Source organism: Pleurodeles waltl, chromosome 3_1 (assembly GCF_031143425.1).
Source record: "Pleurodeles waltl isolate 20211129_DDA chromosome 3_1, aPleWal1.hap1.20221129, whole genome shotgun sequence".
Lineage (NCBI taxonomy): Eukaryota > Metazoa > Chordata > Amphibia > Caudata > Salamandridae > Pleurodeles > Pleurodeles waltl.
In genome coordinates this window covers 1,583,158,544-1,583,175,903 of record NC_090440.1, presented here as the reverse complement: position 1 = coordinate 1,583,175,903, position 17,360 = coordinate 1,583,158,544, and the positions used below count along the sequence as shown (strand labels likewise).

General features: G+C 43.7%; 1 protein-coding gene across 2 annotated transcripts in view; it reads right to left on the bottom strand.

The window, feature by feature from the left end:
• STAM2 (signal transducing adaptor molecule 2) overlaps positions 1-17,360 on the bottom strand; it is a 310,306-nt gene that overhangs the window by 132,930 nt on the left and 160,016 nt on the right. For both annotated transcript variants that reach the window (XM_069225179.1, XM_069225180.1), the window contains exon 8: positions 8,094-8,188. In XM_069225179.1, the coding sequence (XP_069081280.1) occupies positions 8,094-8,188 (95 nt within the window). The remainder of the gene's footprint in view (positions 1-8,093; positions 8,189-17,360) is intronic.

Here is a 17,360-nt window from a genome sequence, read left to right as displayed (position 1 = left end):
AATACGAACCTTAGGTATTTCCTGTGAGATGGGTGTATTGGTATATGGAAATAAGCATCCTTGAGGTCTAAAGTTGCCATGTAGTCGTGTAGTTTTAGCAATGGCAATACTTCTTGTAGTGTGACCATGTGGAAGTGGTCTGATTTGATGAAAGTGTTCACTACTCTGAGGTCTAGGATTGGTCTCAGCGTTTTGTCCTTCTTTGGTATCAGAAAGTACAGTGAGTAAACTCCTGTGTTTATTTGTGTGTTTGGCACTAATTCGATTGCATTCTTTTGCAATAGTGCCTGCACTTCTATCTCCAGGAGATTGGAATGGTGTGTTGTTAAATTTTGTGCTTTTGGTGGTATGTTTGGAGGGAATTGTAGAAATTCTATGCAATAACCATGTTGGATAATTGCTAGAACCCAAGTGTCTGTAGTGATTTCCTCCCATGCTTTGTAATAATGACCTATTCTTCCCCCCACTGGTGTTGTGTGGAGGGGGTGAGTGACATGTGAGTCATTGTTTAGTAGTAGGGGTTTTGGGGCTTTGAAATCTCCCTCTATTTCTAGGGAATTGCCCTCCTCTATATTGTCCCCGAAAACCTCCTCTATACTGTCCCTGGTAAGTGGACGGTGTTGCTTGTGAGGTGCTGGCTTGTGTGCTTTGACCCCGAAACCCCCCTCGAAAGGGCGTTTTACGGAATGTGCTGTAATTCCCTCTGCTCTGCGGGGAGTAGAGTGCGCCCATGGCTTTGGCAGTGTCCGTATCTTTTTTGAGTTTCTCAATCGCTGTGTCCACTTCTGGACCGAACAGTTCTTTTTCATTAAAAGGCATATTGAGAACTGCTTGTTGAATCTCTGGTTTAAATCCAGACGTTCGGAGCCATGCATGCCGTCTGATAGTTACAGATGTATTAATTGTCCGTGCAGCTGTATCTGCAGCGTCCATGGAGGAACGTATCTGGTTGTTGGAGATGGTCTGTCCCTCCTCAACCACTTGTTTCGCCCTATTTTGGAAGTCCTTGGGCAGATGTTCAATGAGATGTTGCATCTCGTCCCAGTGGGCTCTGTCATAGCGCGCAAGTAGTGCCTGGGAGTTCGCGATGCGCCACTGGTTTGCAGCTTGTGCTGCGACTCTTTTACCAGCTGCATCGAACTTGCGGCTTTCTTTATCTGGGGGTGGTGCATCTCCAGATGTGTGAGAGTTGGCCCTTTTCCTAGCTGCTCCTACAACAACAGAGTCTGGTGGCAGCTGTGTAGTGATGAAAACCGGGTCCGTAGGAGGCGGCTTATACTTCTTTTCCACCCGTGGTGTGATTGCCCTACTTTTGACCGGCTCCTTAAATATGTCTTTTGCGTGCCGGAGCATACCAGGGAGCATAGGCAGGCTTTGGTAGGAGCTGTGGGTGGAGGAGAGTGTGTTGAACAAGAAATCATCCTCGACCTGTTCTGAGTGGAGGCTTACGTTATGAAATTGTGCTGCTCTAGCCACCACCTGAGAGTACGCGGTGCTGTCTTCTGGTGGAGATGGCTTTGTAGGGTAGGCCTCCGGGCTGTTATCTGACACTGGGGCGTCGTATAGGTCCCATGCGTCCTGATCTTGGTCACCCTGGCTCATGGTGGTGTGAGCTGGGGAGTGAGATGGAGTTTGTGCTGGTGAAACGTTAATCACGGGCGGAGGAGAGGGTGGTGGTGTAATTCTTTTAACCACTTTTGGTTGTGGTGCTTGTTCCGTCTGGAACTCCAACCTTCTCTTTCTCCTAATGGGGGGAAGGGTGCTTATTTTTCCTGTCCCCTGCTGAATGAAGATACGCTTTTGCGTATGGTCCACCTCAGTTGCTTGTAGCTCTTCCTCAAACCTATGCTTTTGCATTTGGGAGGTTAGCGAGTGCTCTTCTGTATAAGAGCCTGAAGCTGGGTCGCTTGCAGTTTGTTTCGGCATCGAAACTTTGTCTGCGTGTTTTTTCGGCTCCGAGGTGACTTTTTTCCTTTTCGGGGCCGAAACCTCTCGGCGTCGATCTGTTTCGGTGCCGCTGTCTCGGCGTCGAGCCGTGTCCACACCGGTATCTCGGTGTCGAGGCTTGTCTCCAGCACTTTCTCGGTCCCGAGAAGGCTGCGTGCCGGTGTCTCGACCGGAGTCGGACGATCTCGGCACTGTTTTGGCCTTTTTCGGTGCCGACGGTCGGTCACCGAATTTATGGGTCGAGCCATGGCCTGGTGGCAGTGGCGTCCCCTGGGCCTTGTAAATGTTTCTCTGTGTGTTTTTCGACGTCTTACTCACGGTTTGTGTATCGTCGAATCCTTCGGAGTCTGAGTCTTGGATCGAGAAGGTACCTTCCTCCTCCTGTTCCTCGAACTCCCGTCGGGCTGTCGGTGCGGACGCCATTTGAAGTCTTCTGGCTCGACGGTCTCGGAGTGTTTTTCGGGACCGGAACGCACGACAGGCCTCGCAAGTGTCTTCGCTGTGCTCAGGTGACAGGCACAGGTTGCAGACCAAGTGTTGGTCTGTGTAGGGGTATTTATTGTGGCATTTGGGGCAGAAACGGAACGGGGTCCGTTCCATCGGCGTTCCTCAGCACGCGGTCGGGCCGACCAGGCCCCGACGGAGGATCGAAAAACTACCCCGAAGGGCACCGGAGCTCTTCGATCTTCGATGCGGTGTTGAATCTAAGTACGCCGATCCCGAACGCAACAATACCGACGAAAATCTTCCGAAATTAACTATTTTGTCCGTTCCGAAACTCGGAGCGACAGGAACACGTCCGAACCCGATGGCGGAAAAAAAACAATCGAAGATGGAGTCGACGCCCATGCGCAATGGAAACAAAAGGAGGAGTCACTCGGTCCCGTGACTCGAAAGACTTCTTCGAAGAAAAACAACTTGTAACACTCCGGCCCAACACCAGATGGCGAGCTATTGCAGAACATGCGTATCTACAGCGACAGATGCCATCGAACATAGGGTTTCCAGTTGGCAGTGGCTTACACCCTGTCCAAGTAGGGACCCTCACTCTAGTCAGGATAAGGGAGCCACTTGGCTAAGATAACCCAGCTATCATGACATCTTGAGAGTAATTCCCAACAGTCTGACGCCACTAGCGAGGGAGTGAGGGACGGTCACCGAGACGTACGGACCCCAGGTACAGTACCTTGGCAATGGAGGAAACAAACACATTGCACCGAGTCTGGGATGTGAGGCATCGCTGGAGCGAGTGCAGCGTCAGTTCCTTACTGCTAGGTAGGTGAGGTGAGGCGTCTGTTCTTTACAGTTGCAGAGGAGGTAATGCAGCATCGGTTGCTAAGTGTCAGTTCCTTATGACAAGGCATTGTTGAGGAGTACAGCAGGTCAAGAAGCGAGGCCTAGACTTTGCAGTGTCAAGATCAAACCACGGGGCCACAGATGTGGAGGTGGAGTCAGGTGACACGCGCTCAGGACTCACGCTGTGGCAGAACATTGGAGGCGATATGGCGGCGTTGGGCCTGCAGTGTCAGTCGTTGCACTCAGCAGGGACCATGGCTCCAGTGCAGGCAGCAAGTCAGAGTCACTGGTTCCAAAGCCGTTCTGGAGTTGATGTACTTGTTTCTTCTTGGTTACACCAGAACTCACTCCCAAGACCCAGGAACTGATTTGGCACCACTTGGCAAGTCAGGACTCTAAGCAAGAGAATTCAGATGTTGGCAGATTAAGTCTTTGATGTCCCTGAATTAACAGGAGGCAAGCTCAGTCCAAGCCTTTGGAAGCAGGATGTAGAAAGTAAAGTCCAGTCCTTTCACTCCTAGGACAAAAACAGCAAGCAGCAGGCCAGCACAGCAAATCAAAAGGCAGAATGGAAGTCCCTGCTACAGCATTAAGTTCTTCTTCCTGGCAGAACGTCCTCCGTCCAAAAGGATTCTAACTTTGTGGGGTCAGAGATTCAGTACGTATACCCATTTCTGCCATTGAAGTAGGAAAACTTCAAAGAAAGGTATTTGTAGTGCAAAAGACCCTGCCTTTACTGTCCTAGCCCCATACACGCTCCAGGGGGTTGGAGATTGCTATGTGTAAGGACAAGCACAACCCTATTCAGGTGCAAGTGTTGGCTCCTCCCACCAGTCTAGCTCAGGAAGAACCACCAGGATATGCAGAGCACACCTTAGCTCACTTTGCATGACTGTATAGAGTAAATTCACAAAAAAGCCCTACTGTCATCCTGACCCAGGTATGCATTCCACCGACAAACAGAGACACAGAATGGTTAAGCAAGAAAATGGCCACTTTCTAAAAGTGGCATTTTCAGACTTATACTTTAAAAAACACCTTCACCCAAAAATTTATTTTTAGATTGTGAGCTCAAAAACACTTAAAAGATATTTCAAGGCAATCCCCATGTCTCCCTATGGGAGAGAGAGTTCTTGAAAGAGTGAAAACTGAATTTAGCAGTATTTCACTATATGGGCATGTAAAACTCACCAGTGCATGGCCTACATTTTAAATACACTGAACCCTGCCCTTGGGCCTACCTCAGGGGTGGCTTACATGTAATAAACCATAAGGTTTGGGCCTGCTAAGTGGGTGCACTTGCCAGGTCGAAATGGCAGTTTAAAACTGCCCACACATACACTGCAGTGTCAGGTCTGAGACATGTTTACAGGCCTACTCATGTGGGTGGCACAATTAGTGCTGCAGGCCCACTAGTAGTATTTGATTTACAGACCCTGGGCACACATTGTGTACTATACTAGGGATTTACTAGTAAATCAAATCATGGATAAACCAATCACCAATACCATTTAGACAGAGAGCACTTGCAGTTTAACACTGGTCAGCAGTGGTAAAGTGACCAGACTCCTAAAGCCAACAAAAACGAAATTCAGCAAACAGTCAAAAATAGGAGGTCAGACGCAACACGTTTGGGGATAAACCTGCAAAAAGGGTCATTTCCAACAGTATCCATCTGTGCTCAATGGTTTTCAGCAGCATGCTGAATGACACTATGATAGGAGGAAGTATTGTCAGGAAGTAATGCTTTATCTGGCACCTTGATGTCTAGGTCTGCCAGCAATAGATTGCATGTGTCCCAAGGGTCTGGGCCTTGGGGAGGGGCCCCTTGTGAGTCAGTGTCATGAGAATAATGACTAGGGCTTCTTGTGTCGGCACCAACTGAATGTGTTGATGACTGTGACCCACGGTGTGGAGGTAGTGTAATGTCAATTGGCATAGGACTAGTGGCCTTATGCGCCATACTTTTCTTCTTTGGAAGGGGCTGTAATAGCTCAATGTCCAGTCTTTTCTGTTTGTGGGCCCTCTCAGGCAAATGTTCCTCTTCCAGAGAACTTTATTTAACTATTAGTTCTTGGAAGTTTTTTAAAACATCTCCCTCCATATCCATAGTGGTTTGGATTTTACTTCTGTTGGGTGTCATGCCTTTACTAGTTTTTTTGTATTCCTGAGCTCTACTAGAGTGTGAGATGTTGATGGCAATGGTTTCTTCATAGTCATTATACGGCTCTGCTGCGATGGTTTCTTCTGTGTCAACGGATGGTTCTGCTCCGATGGGGTATGCTGTGTTGATGCTGTACATGTGGTCAACTCCGACGGCTTTGTAGAAACTGAAGGAGGACAGTGGATCAAAGGTTTTGTCAGTGCCATAGGCTGTGTAAGCGTCAATAGATTTGTCGGCACAGAGTGCAGCTGTGAGGTCTGGTTGTCCCATCCATGTCTGTCTTCCAATTGGAATTAAACGCAGTTGATCCTGTCTCGGCTCCAAGGTATATTCTTGGTGTGGATGGTGGGATGGGAGGGTTGTTGAGGGGGTAATATTTTGGTATGTGTGGGAGGTTGGGGACCTTGGATACTCACAACCCTTGGAGTTGTGTGCATCCTGGACCCGATCCTGACAGTCATTCCAGAGGTTCCACAGCTGACATTGTCAACTCGCCACTCTCTTCCTCCTCATGTTGGCTGGAGTCATCTGAGGCAACATAGTGCGGACTGCACAAGATGGTGCCCCCCCTATACGGAAATGTCCTCTTCCTCCCCCATCTCTAGCTGCTGCTCTTCTTCTGCAGAGACTTAAGCCTCCGCCGCCATCTCCATGGTATGAGCTAGGCATCGTCGTATCTGGAGCATAAGGGTTTCTTATTCTTAAACAGGCTGCAGGCAGCACAATCCTGCTTGAAGTACTAAGGCAACAAGCATAGGTTGCAGACGTTGTGCTGGTTAGAGTATGGATATTTTTCCCCTGCATCGAGGGCACTCTCTGAAAAATGTCTTTTTTTTTTACCTTCCATCACACAGAGCCGAAAATTCTCAGTGGAACTTGCAAAGGGACTCGTGTTTAAGCCAATTTGAAGGGTGCCGCAGAATGGTCACTGAACCTTCAATCACACAGCTGAAAATGATGAGGCATAGTTCATGTCTTCTAGTATAAGACACTATGAGCCTGTTGTCCTTCCGTGGGCCGTGAAGGCGCCAAAAGGTGCACAGAGCTCCGCCGCAATGTAGCCGAAGTAGATGGTGGAAACAAATCAATTTAACAATGGGGTGGTTGAATATGCGCATTCTTTCGAAGAGAAGACTCAACGTCACGTTAGCAATAAAAGCCTTCTTTGAGAAAACCAAGTTATAGAGTCCAAACTAACACTAAATATCAGGAGTGTGCCTAGCAAGTGTATCTGCAGCTCACACATGCTACATATACGAGATTAATAAAAAACAAGGGTGTTACTTTTATGATAACACAATGTTCTGCATCAAGCAACAAAAATGACAGACTGTGGCAATGACACAACATCTGTTCTAAATGTGCTGCTACACTGCTCTATGCCTCTTGAAAGGATCTTAAACAGGCATTTCATCCTACCATCTCAAAATGGAATGATCTTTTCATCAACGCCTGGGAGAAGTGCATTCTGCCGCAGGTATGTCTTTACACTGAATGTCAACTGCAACTCCCTCCTACTGTAGCAGCACGTATGCCAGATGGTAGCTGACTTCCGTCTGTTTTTGGAGTGGATGAACCGAGCAGAAGAGGCAATGATGAGTGACAGTGACACAAATGGTACCAAGAAGTTGTTAATAACATTTCTTGAGGAGTTAGTTCTGGTTACTGACAGAAGAAGGCAGTTAGATTGGTAAATGTCCATAACATTTAGGTGTCATGTGAGCAGTATTCTGCACGACAAAGGCTATTGATAAGCACAAGTCTACCATTTCAATTTGAAATTTCCCTATTTGATCAGCTAATGAAGGAAAGTGAAACATGCTGGGCTGTTTTGCAATTTCCTTCAGAATGATTTCAACACACAAATCAATTGTGTAGCAGGAAAGTAAGTGGACTGGGCTACTGCAGAGGGAAATTGGATGACTAACCTGGCGCATGCCATCCAGAAAGTAATCCATGAGAAGACTCAAAGCAAAAGAGCCACTCTTACTTCAAGATGAGATACAGGAAATAAACATAGTAAATCTCAATGTAAAGGTCTGATGCTCCAAATAAACACCTTTAAACTTCAGTAGCATAAGAGTAAAATTAGATTCAGTGTGCTTGCCTCAGACCAATACTACAAAAGACACATTTACTCAGACGACCAGTAACAATAAAGCAGGCACAATCAGAGCAGAATGAGACTAAAAGGACCTTTTGTTCTTTCACCATTCAAAGATTCTGCGAGTACCTCAGTTCTAGCACCTTGAAAGCACATACTCCGGTCATGGAAGTCTGTCAATGGTGTGATCCTTCCACAACTCTTATAATCTTTGAATGGTGGGTACAAAGAAGCATTTAGGAACAATGCAATTACTTAACAGAAAAAGCTTGAACTAAGATGCTAATGTCTCAAGTCTAGAAAGCCCAGAAAAGGAACAAGAACCTGATGACAGCCCCGTTTAGAGTAAATGGACAATCATATTTGGTGTAGCCATCTTCATGAGTGCAAAGAAGCACATTATATTAAATTTAGACTACTGAAATGTGCAGAATCCTGATCTAAAATATGTGCACAATTCAGATTAAATGCTGGTAGAAGAATTTATATATGTATGTTAAAGTTATGGAATGACCAAAACCTGATATAAGGTTAAGATAAAAATCAGGACAGTGACTGAATTGTTAAAGGCAGTGAACTTACCAGAGTCAAGCTCCACATTTAACGAAGAAGAAACAAAATTAGATGGAAACAATCCTATTCCTCTTTGATTTTCTCCCTTCCACCAGTTGCTGTCACTAAGGAGAAATAAAGAAAAAATCTAATGAAGAATAATAGCAATATTTCAATATTTAAATGATCAGGTGCTCTTGGTCAAAGGGCATTTACCTAAAAAGGAAGTTATCCCCAAAACATTTGGCATCATGAAATGCGTTTTCAGGTTTCAACTAACAACTTATCATGGAGGTGAGTGAAGCAAAGCAAATGTATTTAAATCCATCCGAACCATTACTAGGATTTACTTGTTGTTGGAAAGGTTTTAATAAATCATGTCCATATTTTTACTTTCTCCTCAAATGCATCATATCTATGTTTTTATTTTCTGCTCAATAACCTGGTTTAAATGGAATAGTATTAAAGAACAGTTGAAGACAAGCATAAAAGCAAGTCAAAACAGTTTAGACAGGAATGCCAGATGAGTTCTAAGAACCATTATTCTTATTAAAACACCAAATAACATCAAAGAGCTCAGAGACTTACAGCAGAAGTAACTGTTCTAATAAAGAGTGAATTCCAAGGAAATCATATAAAGTGACACGTGTGAGAATGTAATTATGTTTGTATTAAACAGAGTGTGATTCAAATGTGGGTGGTCTTTCCGAGCCATCATGAAAACAGGACTTTGAAAATCACAAGTTTGACGAGGAATCCAGATTAGAACAACTGCCTATCCTTCAAAATCAATTCTAGTGTCCCAGAATCTGGGCTCTTAATTAAAGGAAATCGAAAGAGCATTCTTTGTTTTACCAAACTCCTTTATACCCTCAAATTTTAAACAGGACAAAGTAAATTGTGTTTTCATACACAATAGATTACAACTCAAACTTTAAAATTAAAATTCTTCTATAAGAGTGGGCAATTTCTGCTGCTCACCAAGAATTATATTCTAAACTCATCACCTTTGCTGGAAACACTCAAATATGTTTTGCTGTAAAAATCTGACCATCTTGGCCTTTCCCCTCAAATCACCCTGTTTTAAGTACTTTGCAACAAATTGGCTGAGTAGTTTACAAATAAGATCTTCCTTATCCAAACCTACATAGTACAAATCCTTTCTGCCTGCCACTGCATGCTTTCTGTACTTTAGACTCTAACCCTAACCTCAGCAACCAAACTATGAATACTCACCACTGAGGTCCTTTCAACTTGATCACCCCTACACTTTGTTTCACTGTCACAAAAACGATATTCAGCTAATAACAACAAAAACAAGATAAGACTCCCTGACACATCCAGTTCAACTCAGGATTTTCATCTCAAAAGACTGAAAAGTCTGAGTTCAAAATAGGAAATATTCATAAAATGTGACATGCAGAACTGAACTGTGCAGAAGGACATTTTTGGAAATGATTTGACATCAGATCGGATCTTCAGAATGCATTCGGTCAATGAAAAGTAATTCACGGAACTTGTATCCAGAACAGCTTCCAAAAAACAAGACAGGTTGAATGAAGGAAGGCAGACTTCCCCCTCTTTGATTATCACCCCTAAACCAGTTAAAAAGGTAGAGGAAGTCTCCTCTGTATGCTGTATCCTTGTGGGTTTACCGCTGATGAGCTAGTTGTTCAGGTAAGGGACGACGGGTCAACTTGTCCTTGGGGAAATACGGACATTGGAAATGCAACATCCAGTAAACCTTCGAATCTCTGCATGATGCCTCTTGCCCATAAAGCAAAACAAGTGGATACAATGGGCAAGAGAATCAATGCCTCTGCTGCTTCCTTCGCCAAGATGGCCAATGCCAAACCTTTTTATCTAGATTTGATATAGAACTCTGGCCCAACATAAAGCCACTCCAAGAGTAATTGACCATAGACTGTGGGCCCCAAAAGCCACCCTTGAGAATAATAAATGTACCACTGCAGTTCTCACTGATACTTCTAGAAAAGACACCAGTGTTGGTCAGAAGGTCAACATGATTGTTATCTACAAGTACTATGTGCTGCACAGCACTTATACACTCTCAGAAATACAATCAAAGATCATGGAAATGCCATTTGATGGCCAGAGCTCCTTCAAGAAATATGCTCTGGCCATAAATGCAGACGCCAATACTGCAAGACTTCTAGGTACCATGCAATCACACCAATTAGATTTGTCCAAAAGACTTCAGAACTATGGACAGAGACGTGGCAACTAATCTATCTCAAAGTATACAAAAAGTGATGGATGGAATGCTTGAATGGAGCTCAGCCACTAGTAATCACCTGGACTGCATCTCAATCCATCAATCTTTTGCACACTATATCACCTCAGTTTGGATCCAGCTATACCCAAATCAGTCCCGACTCTGCTCCAATGGGAACAGGCCAGTCTGAATCGCCATGCCAGGTCCTCCATGAACCAGAAATCAAGCAACTCGGAACCGGTTTCGCCCTTGTTATGGGCTCATCAGCCAGTTATAGCTTGGTTCCAGTGACACAGTGTGCACCAGACCCACGCCTGGGCTTACCCATCCCACTTGGGGCGATATTATAAAGTATACAAATAGTGATGGATGGAATGTTTTAATTAATCCTAATGACTGGTAATTACTCGGGCTGCATCCCAATCCACTGTTCTTTTGCACATCAAGTCACCTCAGTTTGGACTTGTGTATATGCAAATCTGTCTTGTCCCTGCTCGAATGGGAATAGTCCAGCCTGAACTGCCAAGCCAGGACCTCGCTGAACCAGAAAACAAGTAACCCAGGACCGGTGCTGCCCTTGTTATAGGCTCATCAGCCACGTATAGCTTGGTTCCAGTGAGGGTGTGCATCGCCGGCATAAAATCAATGGATTGAGAAGTGGCGGCGAGTGTTCGCCAGTGGCTGAGAATAATTCAAGCGTTCCTCCCATCATCTTGTTGTTTTTGCATTTGCCGCTCTAAGTAATCCAGGTATGCCTAGACAGGAGTCCCATGCTCATTGTGTCACTAGAGCCAAGGCATACCAGTATTAAGAGCCCTAACTAGGGTGAAACTGGTCCTGGGTTGCTGGTGTCTTGGTTCAGGGAGGACTTAGCCTGACAATTCGGGCTGGACTGCTCCCTTGAGGAGTAGGGTCAAGACTGAATTGCATATATAGATATATCTTACCCCCAATTAGGGTGAAACTTGTACTAGGTTGCTTGTGTTCCGGTTCAGGGAGGAACTAGCCTGGCAGTTCGGGCTGGACTGCTCCCATGAGGAGCAGGGTCAAGACTGATATGCATATGGCTGGCTCTAAACTGACAGCATTGTGGGTAAAAAAACACAATAGATTGGAATGCGGCCTGAGCATTCGCCAGGGGCTGAGATTAATTCAAGCATTCCTACCATCACCCTATGCTGTTTTTATCCATCTCTGGCACTTATAAACCCTAGAGGCAGCAGATTTACAATTCCAAAGGCCAGCTGTAATCATGGGACTTATTACCCACACCGGCAGACAAATGCCAGAAGCAAGCAGGCAGGAATAACAGCCTTAGCCAAAGGGTCCACAACTAAGTGAGAAGAACATGCTTTGCCAAACGCCTGCTACCACTCTGTCCAATTTCATGTAGCTGGTCAAAGGTAGACCTGACTGACTCAGGGTGGTCGTCCCCCAACTTTCTGCCTGCCTTCCTTCACTTTTCTGACACTGTTTTTGCTGGTTTTAGGACTCTGCACATGTTACCACTGCTAACCAGTGCTAAAGTGCATATGCTCTCTCTCTTATTGGTTAACATTGGTTCATATCCAATTGGCATATTTGATTTTACATGTAAGTCTCTAGTAAAGTGCACTCCATGTGTCCTTGGCCTGTAAATTAAATGCTACTAGTGGGCCTGCAGCACTGATTGTGCCACCCACATAAATAGCCCCTTAACCATGTCTCAGGCCTGCCATTGCAAGACCTGTATGTGCAGTTTCTCTGCCAGTTCCACTTGGCATTTAAAATTGCTTGCCAAGCCTTAAACCCTTCCTTTGCTACATATAAGTCACCCCTAAAGTAGGCGCTAGGAAACCCATACGGCAGAGTGCTATGAAGGTAATAGGTAGGACATGTACTTAAGTGTTTTATATATCCTGGTAGTGGGCTGCCCTCATATACTTTTGAGTGGTAGATTCTGATCTGGAAGGAGTAACCAGGACATATTTAGTATGGCCAGTAAGGTAATAGGAAATCCTGCTTATTCGGAAGGTTAGATTTAATATTACTATTTTAGAAATGGCACTTTCAGAAAGTGGAAATTTCTCTGCACTTAATACCATCTGTGACTTACAGCCCGTCTCCAATCCACGTCTGGTCTGTGGTGGTTGACAGCTCCCTTGTGTATTTCACCCAGACAACAACAAACACAGGATACTCAGTCAGATCTGCATTCATCTCCCTACTGAATGGGTCTTCCTGGGCTGAAAGGGTGGAGGGCCTCTCCCTTACATTTCAAAGGCCAGTGGCGTGCCCTGACATAAAGGACTGATAACCCACCACAGGGACCTTGGCAGACAGCACTGAGCTGAAAGGGGAACTTGCACACTTCAAAACCAATCTTTGAAGTCTTTCCCACTTCAAAGGTGTTTTTGGGTATATAAACTGGGACTCTAACCCCACCAACTCAGACACTTCTGGATCTTCACCTTCACTCTGTCAGAGGAACTGCCTGGTTGCCCAAAGGACTCATCTACACTGCTATGCTGAGAGGGACTGCTGCCCTACTTGTTGCCCTGCTGCCTTCTGACTTCCTCCTGAAGTACTTTCCAAGGTCTTGGATTTAGTTTGCCTCCTGTTTCTGAAGTCTCAGGGCCAATAAAGACTTCATCTCTCCAAGAAACTCCTTGTGCATTGAAAATTGGCACAAAGCCTGCGAAAATCAATGCAACGTCTGCGGAATTTGACACAGCGCCTGCCTTGTGACGGAAAATTCCACGCATCTCCTCCTCTGCGGTCTCCGTGCATCGTTGTTTTTTGACGCATTGCAGGTATTGTGTGTAACAAAGAAACAACTTAATTTCTAAGGCTTTAGACTCTTTTAAACCTTATAAAAGTGATATTTCAACTTATGCTTATTGGATCTTTGTCATTTTTATATTTTTATTTCTAAACCTGTGTGATGTATTTTTTGGTGTTTTCACTGTTACTATTTGATTTATTGCACTAATACTTTACACATTGTCTTCTAAGTTAAGCCTGATTGCTTTCTCAGTGTCAAGCTACCAGAGGGTGGGTAGAGGATAATTTGGATTGTGTTGTGATTTACCCAGACTAGGATTATGGTCCCTGCTCGGACAAGGGTGTATACATCTGCCAACTAGAGACCTCATTTCTAACAGTCAGGACAACCAGTTCAAAGCAGTGCCCTCTGGTTTCAAGCCAGCTTGCCTATCAGCAGCAGACGTCCACCTACAATGCCAAAGTCTTCCCATGTCTGGATGGCAGATTTCTGAGAGGCGTTTGTGTTCAAAGCCTCAAAGGATAGGCCGAACACGCCACAGCTTTTACACCATTCTGGTTTAACACTGAATGCAGGAAAACTATACTTAAACCCCAGCAAAGAAACTTTATTTCCAGACAGCACAGATTGCACAAGCACTGGAAGTGTTCATCACTGGAATGCAGCACAATGCTTGTCCCCTCTGCAAGGGATATACAGACCAAGTCTATATTCTCTATGTTAAGATAGGAGGCTTTCATAGAAATTATAAGCCTCTGCATCATGCTAGTGCCACAAAACCACATGAGAATGTGAGCCCTCCAAGAAGGATCATACAATCAGTAGCAACATGCCAATGGTTGGTGGTACAATGGTGTCCAAGTAATACATGTCACAAAACAAACTTATGGTTGATAAACAAAAGCTAAATATAGAAGAGACGGGGCCAACATACACAAGATCTATGACCTCATCACTCAAGATGCATCAAAGAAGGGTTACTGAGAGGGGCAGGTGGGTCTTACCTTCAACATCTCCCAGCAGACTATGTCCCACCAGGAAGAGAATTTACATCTAAATATGTTAGAAGATACAAACTAGCCTTGGAGTTTTTCTAAGGATCCTTGAGTACTACCCAAGATAAAAAAAAATGAACCCTGCACAATCATACTGGTGATTCACCCTGGACAAGACAGTTCATAGACCTATGACACATATCAGCGAAAACTCCAATGCCATTCAAACCAGAAACGTATCTCTTTGCAGATCCCCAGGCAAGGAGTTCATCCCAATCAGAACTAGCTCCATTTAAAAGCCTGGCTGGAAAAGATATTTGGCTTGGTTCTTCAGACAACCCTTAGGCCTGAAGAATTGCATCCAGGTGAGTGACAACCACATTAACAAAGAAATCCTCCCTCATTTACTACATCTGGAAGAATAGGGCTTAAGTATTCATCATGCATCTTTTTATGGTTTGTATTTCGTGGGGAAATTGTATAGTGTTACTGCGGTGTGTGCCTGTCATCCTGAGCCTCCATTCCCTTGATCTCTGTCTTAACATATCTTTCACCCTTTTCGTTTGGGGGTGTTTGTGTGAGGAATGTCCTTTACTGTGTCAAACTGTGTAGCTTGTTTGGATTATTTCTACAAGACTGATAATTAAAGTTTTAAAAAAATGTATTCATCATGCAAGTGTTAATTTACAGGGAGTCCCAAGATATCGCAGGTCCGCCAACACGTCACCTCACTCAGCTCTTGTTGTTAAGAAATTTAGAAAAGGATGTTTTGGGTATTCCCTGCAACACAGGAGATGTGTGATGCAAAACATCAGTTGTTGAATTGCCAAGAAGCTTAATCCTGTGCCAGGGATCGCATTAACAGCCCTTTGAGCCCATTTAGAAGGTGTCTTTACAAATGCTTTCCAAGAAGGATGCGTTCATTGTTTACTTAACATCTGCCAGATATGTTGAATGGCTCTACACAATCCCAGCTAAACACCTCTTAATCAAATTCAACAAGGACAAAGTCACCCCTGATGCTAACACCTACTTTATAGCAATGGAACCAATAATGTTCCAACTGAATGAGGAAGTGCACTTGCCAACATTCTTTACTCAGCCTCCTCAGTGGCTGAGAGGGTGTCTCCATTCAGTATAAAACCTTGCACTGCTTTAAGTTTTACATAGACAGACCAGGCTTAGTACTTTTTTTTTCTTTTTTTGCAAAAAGTACAAACATTTTAGTGCCCCAAACTTGACAATTCTTCTGTGGAACAGGCTAAATACTTTCAATGGTCACATCAGCTATTTGTCTCTTTAAGCAAAGGCAAAAAAAGGCCAGCCACATTCATACAATGGTTTTCTCATTGGATTACAGCATACGTTATGTTCTAACAAGCCAAGGATGGCAAGCCGATGAAGGTACAGAGCAAGAGCCCATGCCCAAGATACATGGAGCTATACAGGCATTCTTCACTGCTGCACATAATACTGACACCTGTAAAGTAGTAAACATAGGCATCCATCATGTGTTCACCAGGTATTTATGTTTGCAACTACTGTTAAAAATCAGATGGTGAGGTGGGACAGACAGTTCTTAGAAACCTGTTTCAGTACAGTTAGGCTCACATAAGCCTTGTACTGTTTCTATTCTCAACACTGCTTTTCTAGTCAGAACTCAAGCATGTGAATGTATGAATGATCCAAATACTGTATGATGAATAAGTTTCTTACTTGTAATTTCAGTTTTCCAGTGTTGCTATCTGTTGCAAATTCACACAACAAACCTCTTTGGTCCGTTTAGTATGAGGCCCCTTTTCTTATTGCACGCGTTACGAACATTTGAGCTCTGGATGCCACTGGGGAGTGTAGTGTGCAAAGTTGATTCTACCTTACTGGCTTGAGTGCAGGCTATATAGTGAGGCAGCTGGCTGTATGACAGAATGCTGTTGTCAGAAACAATTTTATTGACAAATATTGTGACCTAAATATTGCCCATCAGGGGGAATATGTGTATTTCTAGCTCCAACGGAGATATATTTTTGTAAATTTGTAAACTACATTTAGGACAATATTCTGGTACCATATCAAGTGTACGGATTGACATAATGCATAGCTGAAATAATGTTAAGTGAATTTATATGGATACTACTTTTTAAACATAGACTATCGAGGAATACCGGCCAGGCAAGAAATAGTTCAGTATACCAACAATGGAGAACTTTAGTTGTGGTAAGTAACTTGCTTCCTATTGTTAACTGGGTAAGTCAGAAGCCTGCATGTCACCATGAATGTCATCATCTTCTACGAAGGTTTAGTTTTGATATAACCTTCTCCATGAAAACAGGCCCCTGAAAGATCCCAATGAACAGTTTTGTGGATTTAGCTGCAGCTGTCTGGTATAAACGAAGCAATATAATGGTAGTAGTTTTGTAGCTGTCAACATGGCAAGATAAAAGTTAATGTTTATACTAGATGGAATAAGGATGAAGCACTTTTAATAGAGCTGTTGGCTTTCACCAGAGCATGTTGTGCTCCTGTCTATTCTGTTAGTGTGCCTAGGTTTGAATTTTTCTATCCAAAGCTTGCCTTCAGACTATTCTGTAATACAGCTAACAAAAGACACAGGTACCAATCCCCTCTACGTCTACTGCATGGAAGAGAAAAATGACTGAGATGTGAAATGTAATCTGAGTTCTCCTCAGTGGAATCTCCAACATAAATCATAAGCACCAAATTGACTTTCCCACACAAAGGCACCCCAGAGCACTTAAAACACATGTAAAAACATATACATTGCTTTTCAATTAAAAAAGATAATTTAACACCAAATGTTTAATTTTTGGCAACCTACAGAAAGTCTGTATTGGGTGATTTAATTTTGTTTCTGTTAACTAAAAGCCTATCAATAATAAAAATAATAAAAAAAAAAAAAATTGTATTAGGTAAATTATTTAGCAAACCTTCTTTTCAAATAATGAGCAAGACAGGAAAGATGAACAATGTAGATAGAAATGGCTAGAAAACTGACACTGCTCCTTTAAGTGCGCACATACTACCATTATCCCTTCATTCCGTGTTTGTGACAGTTGTCAGCTCATTGTTACTGGAAAAGAAGCAACCTGGGTATGAAAACCCACTAGAATATACCATCTTCTTTACTCTGGGAGGAGTGAGGTTTACTAAGGACTGTAATGAAGATACACATAATCCAAGTTCTCTTCTAGGGATAAGTAACTTTTCCCTCTCCTCCATGTGATCTTCATTATTAGCCATAAGCACTGAATATGGTAACAAGCCCATCCCTCATCTAGACAGAG